Source organism: Gallus gallus, chromosome Z (genome assembly GCF_016699485.2).
Source record: "Gallus gallus isolate bGalGal1 chromosome Z, bGalGal1.mat.broiler.GRCg7b, whole genome shotgun sequence".
Classification (NCBI taxonomy): domain Eukaryota; kingdom Metazoa; phylum Chordata; class Aves; order Galliformes; family Phasianidae; genus Gallus; species Gallus gallus.
Window position 1 is genome coordinate 7,550,232 of NC_052572.1, and position 14,556 is coordinate 7,564,787.

Sequence of the window (14,556 nt, forward strand, 5' to 3'; positions counted from 1 at the left end):
GTTGCTACGGGGTGGGAGAAGGACAAACGCGCGCGTTTACCCACTCACATACACATACACACACGCCCATCGGTCTCGCCGGTGCGAGGGGCGCCGGGCAGTGCCCTGCCGAGGATGGAGGAGAAGCCCTCCGCCGGCATCAGGCCCCACCTGGACAAGCTCACCCTGGGGGTGACGCGGATCCTGGGTGAGCGCTCGGCGGGAGCGGGGCGTGGTCCGGGTGGGCGCTGGGGAAAGGTTCTTTACCGGAGGGTGGTGGGCACTGGGCAGGCTCTGCAGCGCACTGGCCACGGCCCCGGGCACGACGGGCTTCATGGAACTCTCAAGAGCACGCTCAGCTTCTCGTCAGCCCTGAGGTGCGCTCTGGGCTCGTGGCAGGCCCCTGCCCGCTGGTGGAGGCTCCAGCGTTTAGCATCCTGAATTCAGGCTTCTCAGACAAAACCTGTCTCACTGTCATCAGGATGTTGGCGTTAGGCCTTCTGTCTGGCATGGAGCTGTCACGTGTGGTTGGAAGAACAGACACCTGCCTCAGGCTTTGCATATGGGAGCTTTATAAGTTACAATTTCCGGAGTATTTTCATAGGAATTGTAAAGCCCACAGTTGGTGTAATTATTTAATCCATCCTCTCCAGGACAGAGAGCAAGGCTTCAGGAAGGCCTCACTGCAGCCGCCCAGTACTTGAGGGGAGCTGACAAACAGGAAGGGAATCGAATTTTTGAGCAGTCTGATTGCAGTAGGACAAGAGGAAATGGCTTTAAACTAAAAGAGGGGAGATTTAGGTTCGATGTCAGGAAGAAATACTTTACTCCGGGAGTGTTGAGGCCCTTCCACAGGCTGTGGGTGACCCATCTCTGGAAGCACTTGTGGCTGGGATGGATGGAGCCCTGGGCAGCCTGATCTGGTGGGGGGGCAGTAGCCCATAGCAAGGGGTTGGAACTACGTGAACTTAAGGTCCCTTCCAGCCTAAGCCTTTCTGTGATTGGGTACCTGAAGTTTACCACTAATCACAAAAGTTCTTAGGTAGCCACTCAGACAAATGAGTTTAAAAGATCAGGGCGAGATTCCTGTCACAGGCGTCAGTGAGGATAGTGTTTTGAGCCCAGATTCTGTGCAGTGTTCTTTCTCTGACTTCTGATTGAACTTCTTACCAGCAGTGCCTGGGGTGTGCACAAAGAGAAGTGGAAACAGAGAGAGAAGTAACTGTCCCCCTCTGTTCTGCCCTCATGAGGCCTCATCTGCAGTACTGTGTCCAGGTCTGGGGCCCCCAGAACAAGAATAATGCGGAGCTGTCGGAGTGGGTACAGAGGAGGCCATGAAGATGACTGGAGCGCCTCTTCTACAAAGGCAGGGAGGGAGGGAGCTTGGCTTGTTCAGTCTGGAGAAGTCTCCAAGGAGACCTCATCACAGTCTTCTGGTATTTGAAGGGAGCATATATAACAAGGAGGGGGAACAACTTTTTGCCCAGTCTCTTAGTGACAGGAGAAGAGGGAATGGCTTTAAACTAAAAGAGAGGAGATTTAGGTTAGATATCAGAAAGAAATTCATTACTCAGAGAGTGGTGAGGCCCTCACACACAGGCTGCCCAGAGAAGCTGTGGGTGCCCCATTCCTGGAGGTGCTCAAGATGGGGATGGACGGAGGCCTGGGCAGCCTGAGCTGGTGGAGGTGGAAGGCAACTGTGCTCACAGCAGAAGGTTTGGAACTGGATAGTCTTCCAACCTAAGCCATTCTATGGTTTTCAAGATTTGTTTTCTTTTGTTGTTTCGATTTTTTTTGTTTTCCAAGTATGAGTTCATGATTTCTCCATCACTCCAAGAGCATTAAAGGGTAGAACAACTGATGATCAACATCAGGCTGGTCTTTTCATAAAATTACTAGCCTTTCCTGCATTGTGTATTGTACAAGATGGCAATGCAAACGCAAGCCCATTGCTGGAATGTTTTCTTTTTTCTGTTTGTTTTTTATCTGTCTATTCCTTCTGGAAGTTTCACACATCTTGTGCCTAGTGAGGTTGTCTGATGCACGAGAGCACCATACTAGTTCAGATTGCTGGACTGAAAATTTTGGGAAACTGTTACCTATCTTTTCAGAGTTTGTTTCTTTCAAAGAACAGGAGCCATCTGATTAAGAAATACGCCTTAGAAGATTACAGACCTAGAAGTTACCGTATTTTAAATCTAATGTGTCTCGTGAAGCTTGTGGATACCTTTCTGCCTGGTATGACATAAAAGCAGTAGTCAGTTTTAAAAACTCTTGAGTTTTTAAATTATTTTTTTAGAGAATAGGCATGACTGTGTAATGAAACTCAACTTTCAAATGACAAAATTTTGGATGTCCACTAATTAGGAGCTTGAGGCCCGATTTTTAATGCCTTTATGAACAGATGCTCACCATTTCAGAAACTAAATTCTGTTGATAAATTTTACGTAGAGAGTTTTTGCTTGTTTGTTTGTTTATTGAACTTCTGGTCTCCGTGGAAGTCTCTGCAAAGTACTACATTTGTTGGGAGAATTATGGAGGTTATAGTTTTAGGGGGAGAAGCATCTCATTACCTTTCCAGTATGACTCGGTTTGCTGAACTTCTGTAACTAATAGCAATCAACCTTTCTGGAATTTGCCCACTAAATCTGAGTGGCCGGAGTTAGCTGTTCAGGACTGTCCAGGGCTGGGCTATGCTTCAGCCTTTATTATCTAAAATGTAACAATGTGGACAGTTCCACAGAGATGCTGAATGTTTATCCAACTTGCAGGAAGTATTAGCAGTAGTTTAAGGACTGATAGTGCTGTGATTTCCTGCTGCAGCTTTGTCATTCAACTATTATTATGTCAGGTCTTTCAGATTAATACTGCAAACCATTTTTGGAAGCTTCCAGATTAAATTTCCAGAATTTACTGTGGTCTGCATTCAGAGGAGTTAATTGGGAAGAGTGCTCTCAACTAGTTAAGCTTTATCTTGTATCTCTTCACTACTCTAATTGGCCTTCTGATTTTTTTCCATCTGGAAGAAAAGGCTACCCATGGCAGACTTATCCTTTTTTTCCTCCTTAATATTTAATGGAGCTCCCATCTATACTTAAACAGATCTGTTAAATGTGGTATTCAGTTCACCCACAGGGTATTTTTAACATAACATTCAGGATTTTAAGATGGAGTTTCTCTTTCTTTTGATCTTGGATTTGGTTCAGACCTCTTTAGAAGTTGCAGTTCACTTATTCTTAGACATCTTCCTATGACTGATAGGATATTAAATTTTCCATCATCCCAGCTGAGCCTTTGTGCATGAAGAATTAAATATCCCTGCTGTTTTCTTTGATCATAGAAATAACAATTACTCTGTTATTATAATCTCTTAGCATGTTTTAAGACTTGCATAGCTTAGAAGGAAAAGACTGGTTAGATCATCGATTCCACACACTTCTTTAGACAGAGAATACGTATAAAAGGCTTTTGAGCAAGAGGCAGATCCCCGAAGCATGCACCCAACTATTGAAGTAAAACTTGGCAAAGCATCAGAGAGTCTTCTGTATCTTGGGGCATAGGCCAGAAAGATTATTTAGGTGACCTACTATTTTTATTTTTACTTGGAGTTTGGTTTTCTGATGCTATATTTTGTCTTTTAAATTATCTATCCCATTAAAAAAAAAAAAAAATGAAGCAAAGTTCAGGCTTCCTTAATCTGAGTGTTACTCTTCCACTAGCAGAGCAGACAAGGGCAACACCACTGCAAGAATTAAAAGCCTAGCTCTGGAGATAAAAACCAAACTAAAGCTCTCTGGTGCCTGTCTTTCCTGTCTAGTGCACTGTGTATATTTTATCAGAAAGCAATTACAATATGTGTGACTGCTCTGGGAGCCAGTACTTTCACAGCAGAGCCAGTCTTGAAAGCCCTGAGTAGTGATCATTTCTACTCTACAGCCCTGTGTGCTGGGCTTGCAATTCCCACAACAAGAAGTAAGTAGTATTTCTGGACTTGATCCAAAGTGAATGAAGTCAGTGGGAACTATTTCAGTTGGCTGTAGATGAAGTAAAACATTATAAAATAATAAGTGCAAGGAAGACTGTTCTACTCTTCTACTGTCATACACCTGCAAGGATAGCACCATATAGATTAGTATCTTGCATTTATATAGCATTCTTTTTCATAAAATATTCAGATGATTTTTATAAATGATGAGCTCAGTGCTTGTAACAGATCTGCCTGTGTGCAGCTGGGATTCCAGAGAACTGATGTTTGCCCATGCAAGTCCCTTCAGCAGGACTAGATTTTGAACACTAAACCCAGAACTGAAATGTGCCTGTTTTTGTGGATTATGGTTGTTAAAAATTCATAGTAACACTGCACAACATCTTATGTCAAGCTGAGCATATCGTACCCAACTGAAACCACCAGGCATGCTTACAGAGATTCTTCTTTACTTTGAGTTTGCCCAGGAACTCATGGCTGATTTTTCAGCAAAGTGTCTGCAAATGACCAGACTCTGAATACAAAATGTCCTTGTGTACATGCACGTATACAGATGCATGCTTATTTCTTTATGTATATATGTATATATAATGTGTGTGCATAAGGTATATGTGTGTATTTCAGCCATCAAAGGGTGGCATGTTGTGCAGCACTAGGCATTCTTGTGTCAAGACACACATTACAGGCAAGAGAAAGTGACTGCTCAGTCACAAGCACAATGCCTCCAGTTATTAATGCCATTTCCCCAGTTGTCATTCAGGTTAATTTGCAAAATTATCTGTCTAACAGTGCTTGGTCTCACCCATGCCAGCTGTAAACATGCTCCTCTTTTCCTTTTAGAGACTTCACCAGGTGTTTCTGATGTGACATTAGTGGAAAAGGAGCCAGCTGATCGCCATGCAATTATTTCATGGGAGCAAGTGAGTATTTTTGTGATAATTCTGCAGTGAGTTTAGTCTGAACGTACAGCAGTCCATGGAGAATGTCTAATGCAATGGCTGCCTTGTGTTTGTGATGCCACCTGTTAGCAAGTTTGATGCAAGTTGTGGGGTTTTTTTTGTTTGTTTGTTTGCTTTGTTTTGGGTTTTTTTTTTTTTAATCAGTTATTACTCTGTTTTTAGGCTGCCACATGCACCTGATATGTTAGGGAAATATCATAGCTTGGATATGTTCAGAACAACACCCCTAGGAAGGAGTTGTATAACTGTAACAGTCAGTAGTGGTGACTCAATGGAGACTAGACATTGTTGTGACTCAGGACTTAAATCACTCTCCAACACACTTTTGAGCAAAATCAGGCTCTTTTTACTTATGGATTTTAACGGTAAAAGCCTGAAGCTGGAAATTACTAATGAGCCACCCAATCCATTCAAATTATCCATTCCTCTTTTCATTCTCAGCTAATCATTTCCATTTCTCATAGCCCCCACTTTCTCTCTGGCTACACATCCAATCTTTTCATTGGAGTATGTCCCAGTACCTGTTCAAGAAGGCTGTAATCCACACGCTACCTCAACACCCCATTAGCTGACTTCACTCTACCAGGCTGTATGCTCATAAACGCTCATGTGACTTTGGTGGACAGAGATGACATTTAAGTCTCCTTTTTGAGCATACATGCATTTATCAGTCCTATGACCACGGGAGAGTAACTGTTTTTAGTTTCTAGTGCTGGGAAGGGGTGGTTGTACCTGTTTGGCCTTTGGGAGGGAACATGGTTGAGGACAGAGCTGAGTGAATCATCTGCCATTGAACTCTGACTATGCCTGAACACGTGTAATCATAGAAGCTGCTCTTGATTCCACTACCTAAAATAACTTCCCCTTTAATATCATGCCATGCACAGTTTTTTTTTCCAGAATCTTGCACTAGGTCTGGTAATGTCCTCTCCTGATTGGTGTTACTTCTTTTTAATTTACCCATGTTAGTTACTAAAACATGTACAGTAGCCAATAACTGTGGTCAGGCAGAAATGTATGGTTTTTCAGCTTCATGTGAACTGATTCCTGATTTTGTTTAGCTGTTGTTCAGGTGTTGGAATAACTGGGCTGGAAAATCAGAAGCATTCTGGCTGTGAGCAAGCTCAGATCGAGGAGTTTACTCCTTCTTTTACTTTGCAGTGGAGATGACTGTCCCTGCAGAACATGTTGTTGTTCTCATTTTCAGGTGATCTCATCCTCATAATCCATTAGGTTTGTTCTAAATTTGAACTATTCTTGTAAAACCAAACTTTGAAATGCTTCAGCCAACACACTTTGTTTCAGAATTGTCAAAACAAGACTTCAGCTTTTTTCTCCCTAATGAAAAAAATAGGTTAATTCTGGAAGTAAATTATGAATCATAGAATTGCTCAGATTGGAAAAGACCTTCAAGACTGTCAAGTTCAACCGCAACCTAAACATACTACCCTAACTCTAACAACCTTCCACTAAATCATGTCCCAGAGCACCACATCCAAATGGTTTTTCAACACATTCAGGGATGGTGACTCAATCACCTCCTGGGGAGCCTATTCCAGTGCTTAACAACCATTTCTGTAAAGAAGTTTTTCCTGATATACAACCTAAATTTCCCCTGGCCCAACTTCAGGCCATTTCCCCTCGTCCTGTCACCTGTCACCAGTGAGAAGAGACCAAACCTGCTCTCGCTGCAGACACCTCTCAGATACTGGAAGAGAGCAATAAGGTCTCCCCTCAGCCTCCTTTTTCCCAGACTAAACAGCCCCAGTTCCTTCAGTTGCTCCACATAGGGCATATTCTCCAAGCCCTTCCCCAGCCTTGTTGCCCAAAAGTGAACACGGTACTCGAGATGAGGCCTCACCAGTACCGAGTACAGGGGCAGGATGTCTTCTGTAGTCCTGCTCACCACACCATTCCTGATACAAGCTAGGATGCCATTGGCCTACTTGGCCACCCAGGCACACTGCTGGCTCATATTCATTCGACTGTCCATCAGTACACCAAGGTCCCTTTCTATCAGGCAGCTTTCTGGCCACTCCTCCTGAAGCCTGTAGGATTGCCTGGGATTGTTGTGACCAAAATGCAGGACCCAACACTTGGCCCTACAGAAACTCATATAGTTAACCTTAGCCCATCAATCCAGTCTATCCAGGTCCCTCTGTAGTGCCTTTCTCCCCTCTGGCAGATCAACACTCCCTCCCAGCTTGGTGTCGTCTGCAAACTTACTGAGGGTGCACTCAATCCCCTCATCAAGATCATTAATAAAGATGTTAAATAGAAGCGGCCCCAGTACCAAGCCCTGGGGGACACCACTCATGACCAGCTGGATTTACCCCCATTGACCACAACTCTTTGGGCCCAGCCGTCCAGCCAGTGTTTCACCCAGCAGAGCGTATGCCCATCCAAACCATGGGCAGGCAACCTCTCCAGGAGGATGTTGTGCAGGACAGTGTCAAAGCCTTTACTGAAGTCCCGGTAGACCACATCAACAGCCTTACCTTCATCCACTGAATGGGTCACCTTGTCGTGGAATGAAATCAGGTTTGCTGACTGGGCCTGATCTCCTGGTTGACCTTTAACTGGTCCTGAGATTATCCGTTCCATAACCTTCCCTGGCACCAAGGTGAGACTGATAGGTCTGTATCTACCAGGATCACCTTTCTGGCCCTTTTTGAAGATGGGTGTCACATCTGCCAGTCTCCAATCTGCCGGGACACACCTGGTTCGCCAGGACTGCCAAAGGATGATGGAGAGCCACATCTGCCAACTCCCTCAGCACTCTAGGGTGCCATCCATCTGGCCCTGTGGACTTGTGAGCATCCAGCTTTCAGTGCAGGTCCAAAACATTGTGGACTATGCAGGCCTGTTCTGTTCCCCATCCCTATCTACCGGAGCAAGGGGCTGTGTTTCCAGGGATTAACAAGTCTTACTATTAAAGACTGAGGCAAAGAAGGCATTAAGCACCTCAGCCTCATCCTGATCCTTGGTCACTACCTTCCCCTCAGCATCCAGCAAGGGATGGAGATTCTCCTTGGCCCTCCTCTTGCTGTTGATGTATTTATAGAAATATTTATTGCTATCCTTTACCTGAAGATTAAGTAGATACAGTTGGACTGGACTACTAATAGTGAAGGAGTTCACTGCTGTTGTTTTTTGTTTTTTTTTCTTTTTGTTTCCAGTTGCACTAATAGAATTTCAATCTCCTTTCCTGGGTTAAAAGATAAGTATATTTTTTCCAGTATTTCCTGAACTTGGAGATGAAGCCTGATGTCCAACGTAGTCCACACAACTGCAATACGTCCTGCATGACAGTTGTTCAACATTTTACCAGGCTCTTCAAGGATGAACTCTTCTTCAAACTCCTCTTACTTGAATCTGAATGCAAGTGCATATAGTTTACTGTTTTCTCATAGCCACTAGGTGGCAACAGTTGTGCACATAATGCCTTACTCCATAGCTGAGATTTTACCTGTCTTGTCACAGCCTGTATTTTTAACTACCCTCTACTTACTTGGTAGGAAAATATTTGCAGGACATTTTGTGCAATAAAGGGAAGGTTGGTCAAACTATTCCCAAAGTTGTACTTTTTTCTCCACAAGAATCCTCTCTCTTCACTAAGACTCACCAAATAAAAGCTCTATTTTTAAGTTTTTTTTCTTTAAGTTTTTCTAGAAGCATTTTTTTCCATTCTCATTTCAGCTTTGCAGACTAAAGGTATTTCTGCCAAGGGAGAATCCATAGTGTACAGAAATACTTATAAGAAAACCTGAATTGTTTAATTATGAATGATTAAATTTGTATTTTAACAGTGTTGGCAACATGCATTGCATTGCTTGTTTCAACCAGCTCTGTTTATTAAAATGAGCTGTGCCTGATTTGTGCTAGTACATAAGTGGCTATAATGGTGGAAGTTTTAAAGTCTTATCACAGCCAGTTAGTGACATGAGTTCTACAGGGGAAGGCAAGCTTTATGTCAGGTTACAGTGCAGTAAGACAGCAGGAGAGCAGAAGAGATTTTTCTAAGGCTTTTTGTAGACAGGGATATTTTTATTATAAATCTACTCACAAAAATATTTGAGATATGTGTTCATCAAGTATTTACATGGGTAATGTCACTTCCCTTAAAACTTATAGCATTTCAAAATATTTTAATGAAAGAAGGTCATTTTTTTCATGTTTCCTAATGTTTCATAACTGCCAAGATGTTATCTTTTCTCAAAGAAAGTGAGACAAGCAGGAGAAGGGGGAGTAGAGACAGTTTTCAGGCCACTGGAACACCACTGCTTACAACTGTATATCTTGCTATGAATCAATTGCCACTCCTAAAATTAGACTGGCAACTGCCTTGCTACCCCCATGTGCAGTTTGTAAAAGCAGCCATTATACTAAATTATAGCTAGGAGACAGTTTGGTATCTGCAGTGACAGTCTGATCTAAATTTTCTTTTTGCTTAAACCAGATTAGAAATAAGTCACTCGGCTCATTGTTTTGCTTTTCAAAAATACAAATTTATATCTCTTAGAGGGAGCTGAGAGTCCCAGAGCGCAGCACCTGAGCAAGCCATACAAAATGAAAGGGGTCATTTTGCCCTAGTTGGCTTGTGCTCAGTGTCCAAACTGCCCTCAACCTGCTCTTAGTGATCCCTGCCCTGTAAGTTGTTGGAGCATTGATATTCTGTAACTCTGTTTGACAAGTTTTTGTTTCTTCTTAAGGGCTTTGTTGACAAAGAAAAAGTCTGGGACTTTCCTGTTGTGGGCTGCCTTAGGCTGCCAGACAATTCAGAAACTTCAAATAAATCCCACTGGAAACTGAGGTGGTTGTTCCTGACACTTTTAGACATCTTCCTCAGCATGTCTACCATATCTCATTTTGACTCAAAGATCTCTATGTGGGTGCAAACATCCACAAGGGATGTGTTTCTTTCCATCTTTTTGCAATGCTCTCCAAGAGCATTAGGTGGGCCTGAAGCCCATGACACCCAGGAACACAGAATCTGCCAGCCTTGAATCTGCCTTATAATCCTGCAGGTGAGAACTGGGAAAGTGAATCCAGCAGAATTGATGCACAAGACAGGTGTATTTCCTCATGCTGCCTAATAGGGAACAGGCTGGAAACCTTTGGATGGCAGTTGATGATTCTGACACTGCATTCTCATCTTGGGGAGCCCTATAATATTCTGATATAAAGTACTGGCTACACAACGCTATCTTCAAGAAAATTAACAAATTGTGTTCTCTGCAGCTGGGAATTGGGTATGCTGCAGCCCTGTCCGTTTTCATAAGTGGAAGGGGCTGGAAATCCAAGGAGGCTGGTCCTGGGAGCCTCACCTAGATAAAGTTACGAAAGGTGAACAAGAATTTCTCAGTATGTTACAAATGCTCCTCTGGATACCCTAACAGCTAGGGTAGTCCAGTCACGAATCTGCATGTTGACAGGAAGAGAGAAAAGTGGCTACAGATGTGCTGTGTCTTTTGGAAGCCATGTGAAGATGCAGAAGTCCCTTTCTTCTCTTCCAGGAAGTATGGTAATATTCATACAGATTTTTGGAGAAGCCAGTCTAGAGCAATATGCTTTGATTGATGTCCATTTTTTTTTAGGATATTTGCTTTAGGAGGCATTGTTTCAGTAGTGATTTAAGTGAATTGATGTATGTGAGTATTTTAGCTCTGGATGCAGTGTTGATCAGTTCTTGGAAGCAAAGCCACCAAAAGAAAAAGACCTCACACATCGTATTGGTCATTTGGGATATTCTGTTTTATGAGCGGATGAGTATAACCAGATGACTGGGACAAAAACAGCTGCTCACCAGAGCTGTGGTTCAGCCATTTCTGTCAAGTTATTAGGAATATTGTATTGTACAGGGTTGGAGATCACAATCCTGGAAACTCCAGTTGATCAGAGGGAGCACAGCTTCTTGAGAGAAAGCCTTTTTTTATATATATTTAGTAGTGGGTTGTTTATCTGACTCTACTGTCAGAAAATCACTGTTTTGATGTCATGTGGCTAAGCACAGTATGACGTATTGATCATATCTCTCTGTCAAATGGTAGAGGTAGGTACTAATAAAGCTTTTTTGGGTTTTTATGGGCCCCAGATTTGCACAGCATTTTCAAGCACCACTTGGAGTGTCATCCAAGAGGACGCATTTAGGAGAATCCAAAAATAAAGTGAAGAGGGTGGCCAGTTGGAAAAACATGCACATACTGTTCTTGCCTTCCAGAAAAGGAAGATTCAGAGCAGAATGCCTTTCCAGACATGACTTTTGTGCAGGGACCAGTCATTCCAATTGATGTAGTTCACCTGCTTACAGGAAAAAACCCACTGAAGTCAAGGAAGCTGTCCTCCTATATATTTTTTCTGCTGAGATAGGTCAGTACAGAATTGAGGGGTGGGATGTGAAAAAGTACTGTGTAAACATTTGTACTCTTTGTAGCAGGTTTGTCATATTTTCTTTTTTTTTTTTTTTTTTTTTTTTTTTGTAGTCTTAAACATAGGTCCTGTTTTTGCAGATACAGCTTGGAATTAGAAGTGGTGAAAGCACAGCATGAAATAATAAATATTTAGAACAGAGAAGAACCCAAAGAATAAGGTGTGTTGCTAAAGGCATCTGAAGAACTTCAGATATGTCCATGTGGTTTTGTAATGTTCTGAAACTTAGTATAAGGCCCTTGGCCATCAGCAGATTCTCATCAAATGACAGTAAGTTCTTCTGAAAACAAAGTTTCTGCAGTATCAAACTCTGCTTCAGTAGTACTCCCCTCTGGAGTTTTTCTGAAACTGTGTTAGGAAAGTACAGTGTTAGTGACTCGGCTGCTAATGGGCCAAGTAAAGCAAACTGCCTACTTGCAAACTGCAAAGCCATTGGTATCTGGGACTTACCATCAGTAGTCTGTAGGCATGAATGGATATGCCTGGGAAGTACATAGTTTAGCATGCAGGATTGAAAGCTGTGGGTGGGTTAGAGGCTCCTGCACTGTGTGTGTGCCAGAGTTTAGAGGACAGGAACTGTAACAACTCAGTGTTGGGACCGGTGCTATTTAACTTCTTTGTAGGCAGTGTGGACAGTGGGACTGAGTGCACACTCAGCAAGTTCACAGACAACACCAAGCTGAGTGGTGCAGTTCACATGCTAGAGGGAAGGGGTGCCATCCAGCGGGACCTGGACAGGCTGGAGAAGTGGGCCCATACCAACCTCATGAAGTTCAACAAGGGCAAGTGTAACATCCTGCACCTGGGTTGGAGCAGTCTCAAGCACAGATACAGGTTGAGCAGAGAATGGCTTGAGAGCAGTCCTGAGGAGAAGGATTTGGGAGTCGATTGATGAAAGGCTCAACATGAGCTGGCAGTGTGCAGTTGCAGCCCAGAGGGCCAACCATATGCTGGATTGCATCAAGAGAAGCATGACCAGCAGGTTGAGAGAGGATGTTTTGCCCCTCTACTCTGCTCTCATGAGACCCCACCTGGAGTACTGCATCCAGTTCTGGGGACTGGACCCAACACAAGAAGGACATGGAGTTATTGGAGCAGGTCCAGAGAAGGGCCTGGAGGATAATCAGAGGTAATCAGAGGTAATCAGAGGGCTGGAGCACCTTCCCTGCGACCTGGAGGCCTGGAGAAGTGAAGGCTCTGAGAAGACCTTACGGCGGCCTTCCAGAATCTGAAGGGGGCCTACAGGAAAGCTGGGGAAGGGCATGTAGTGACAGGATGAGGGAAAGTGGTTTTAAACTGGAAGAGGGTATATTTAGACTACATGTGAGGAAGAAATTCTTTACTGTGAGAGTAGTGAGACACTGGAACAGATTGCCCAGAGAGGTTACGGATGCCCCCTTCCTGGAGGCATTCAAGGCCAGGCTGGATGGGGCTGTGAGCAGTCTGGCCTAGAAGGAGGTGTAACTGCCTATAGCAGGCAGTTAGAACCAGATGGTCTTAAAGGTCCCTTCCAACCCAAACCATTCTTTGATTCTATGATTCTATATGACTGTGATTTAACAACAGAGGGGCTGCCCAGATCCTTGGGAAGGAATATGGCCAGAAGGTCAGGAACACTCCTTCCTTGTTTCAGTCCCTAGTGACCTGAAATAAGCAGTGTGGCTGAATGCACAGCTGGGAGGTAGCTCCTGCTGGATAGAGGCATTGAGTCAAAATCCAGGCAGACAACTGGATGTGTACAGGCTACAAACATGGGGAACAATCTTATCACCATCTCTGAGAACATTACAAATCCCATCTCATCAGAGGGAGTGAAGGAGTGCTGGAAGGCTGTTAGTGTGACACCTCTGCTTTCTCCAAAGCAATTCTATAGCTGCTCTGAAAGTTGTCAAGGCCTCTGAGGCTAAGCTGTGAATCCTACTTGAATAACATCAGGATCTGTGCTAGGATAAGCTTTATATACAGAGAACAACACAGCTGACCTTAATGCTCTTAAAGTTTGTAATTTCATAGTTTCTTGTTTGAGTGTCAAATTCACTGCATAAAGAGCAGGCCATGTCCAACAGGATATCTTTTAAACTGGATGAATGAAAGAAGTAAACCATTTTTTGGAAAAGGCTGAAAATCCTGTTACAAAAGCACTTAAGTTACCAGATACAGTCTGTAGCAAATCTCGTATTATTTGCTCCTTTTCCCGGTAAAATGTGTCTGCCTGAATCCTGTGACTATATACAGGTCTCAGACCTGTTTTATAGAAGTTGTCTGTCCTTCTGGTTTAATGAGAGTTTATCTCCCACAGAGCTTATTTGTGTCTTTGAAAAGATTTAATAGCGTTGGGACTGAAAAGGGAGAATGACCATAAGTTGCAGCTTGGAGATTCAACCTGCAATTAGGAAACCTTTTTCTCAATGAGGGTGATGAAGCCCTTGGAGAAAATAATAGAGAGGCTGTGGAACCTGCATCATTGGAACCTTTAAAGATTCATAGAATCATAGAATCGCTAAGGTTGGAAAAGACCCACAGGATCATCCAGTCCAACCATTCATCTATCACCAATGGTTCTTGCTAAACCAGCTAGATAAAATTCAGCTAGACAAAGCCAGAGCTAATAGTATTATATTTTAATACTTCTAATTATTAAACTCTCCTGAATTTGGGGGTCCGATTCTCTTTTGGAATCTTAAGTTTGAAGACACTTTAAATGTTAACTCACTTCAATATTTTCGGTCTCTTTTTCACTCAAACAATTGCAAAGCAACCAGTAACTCCTTTAGTCATATGTGTTGGTTATCTTCTTAAAACTGACTTGCTTCTGTACTGTTCCATTTTGCATCAGTGGGAGTGAAGGATCTGCACCCACACCTGTTTCCAGGAGCAATTGGCTCCTGCAATTGGCTGTAGCTCTAATAGTCCCTGCAATTGGCTGTAGTTCTAATAGGCGTTTAGTTATTCTGAAGATTAAGCCTTTATCCTTTCTTTTTCATATATGTTGTTTAACTTGAGAGTCTGAGTTAACGCAGGATCCTTCTACAACCTCAGTATGTATAGGAGAAGGATCCTGCTTTTTAGAAGCACTCTTAATGCTGCAATTGCTCCTTTCACTGTTGGCTTAGAAGAAAGCAGGCGTAGGAGCCCCAGCCCAGTGCCAAAGTGTGGTGGGATGAAACCAGGCTGGGGCATTTGGGAGTCTGACTGTTTGTGTGT

At 43.2% G+C, this 14,556-nt stretch overlaps 1 protein-coding gene across 4 annotated transcripts in view; it reads left to right on the top strand.

Moving 5' to 3' along the window:
• The window catches only part of TPGS2 (tubulin polyglutamylase complex subunit 2), a 24,026-nt gene continuing 9,470 nt past the window's right edge, over positions 1-14,556 (top strand). For all 4 annotated transcript variants that reach the window (XM_004937082.5, XM_004937079.5, XM_040656595.2 and 1 more), the window contains exons 1-2: positions 1-187; positions 4,805-4,884. In XM_004937082.5, coding sequence (XP_004937139.1) covers positions 115-187; positions 4,805-4,884 — 153 coding nt within the window. In that variant the 5' untranslated portion in view covers positions 1-114. The remainder of the gene's footprint in view (positions 188-4,804; positions 4,885-14,556) is intronic.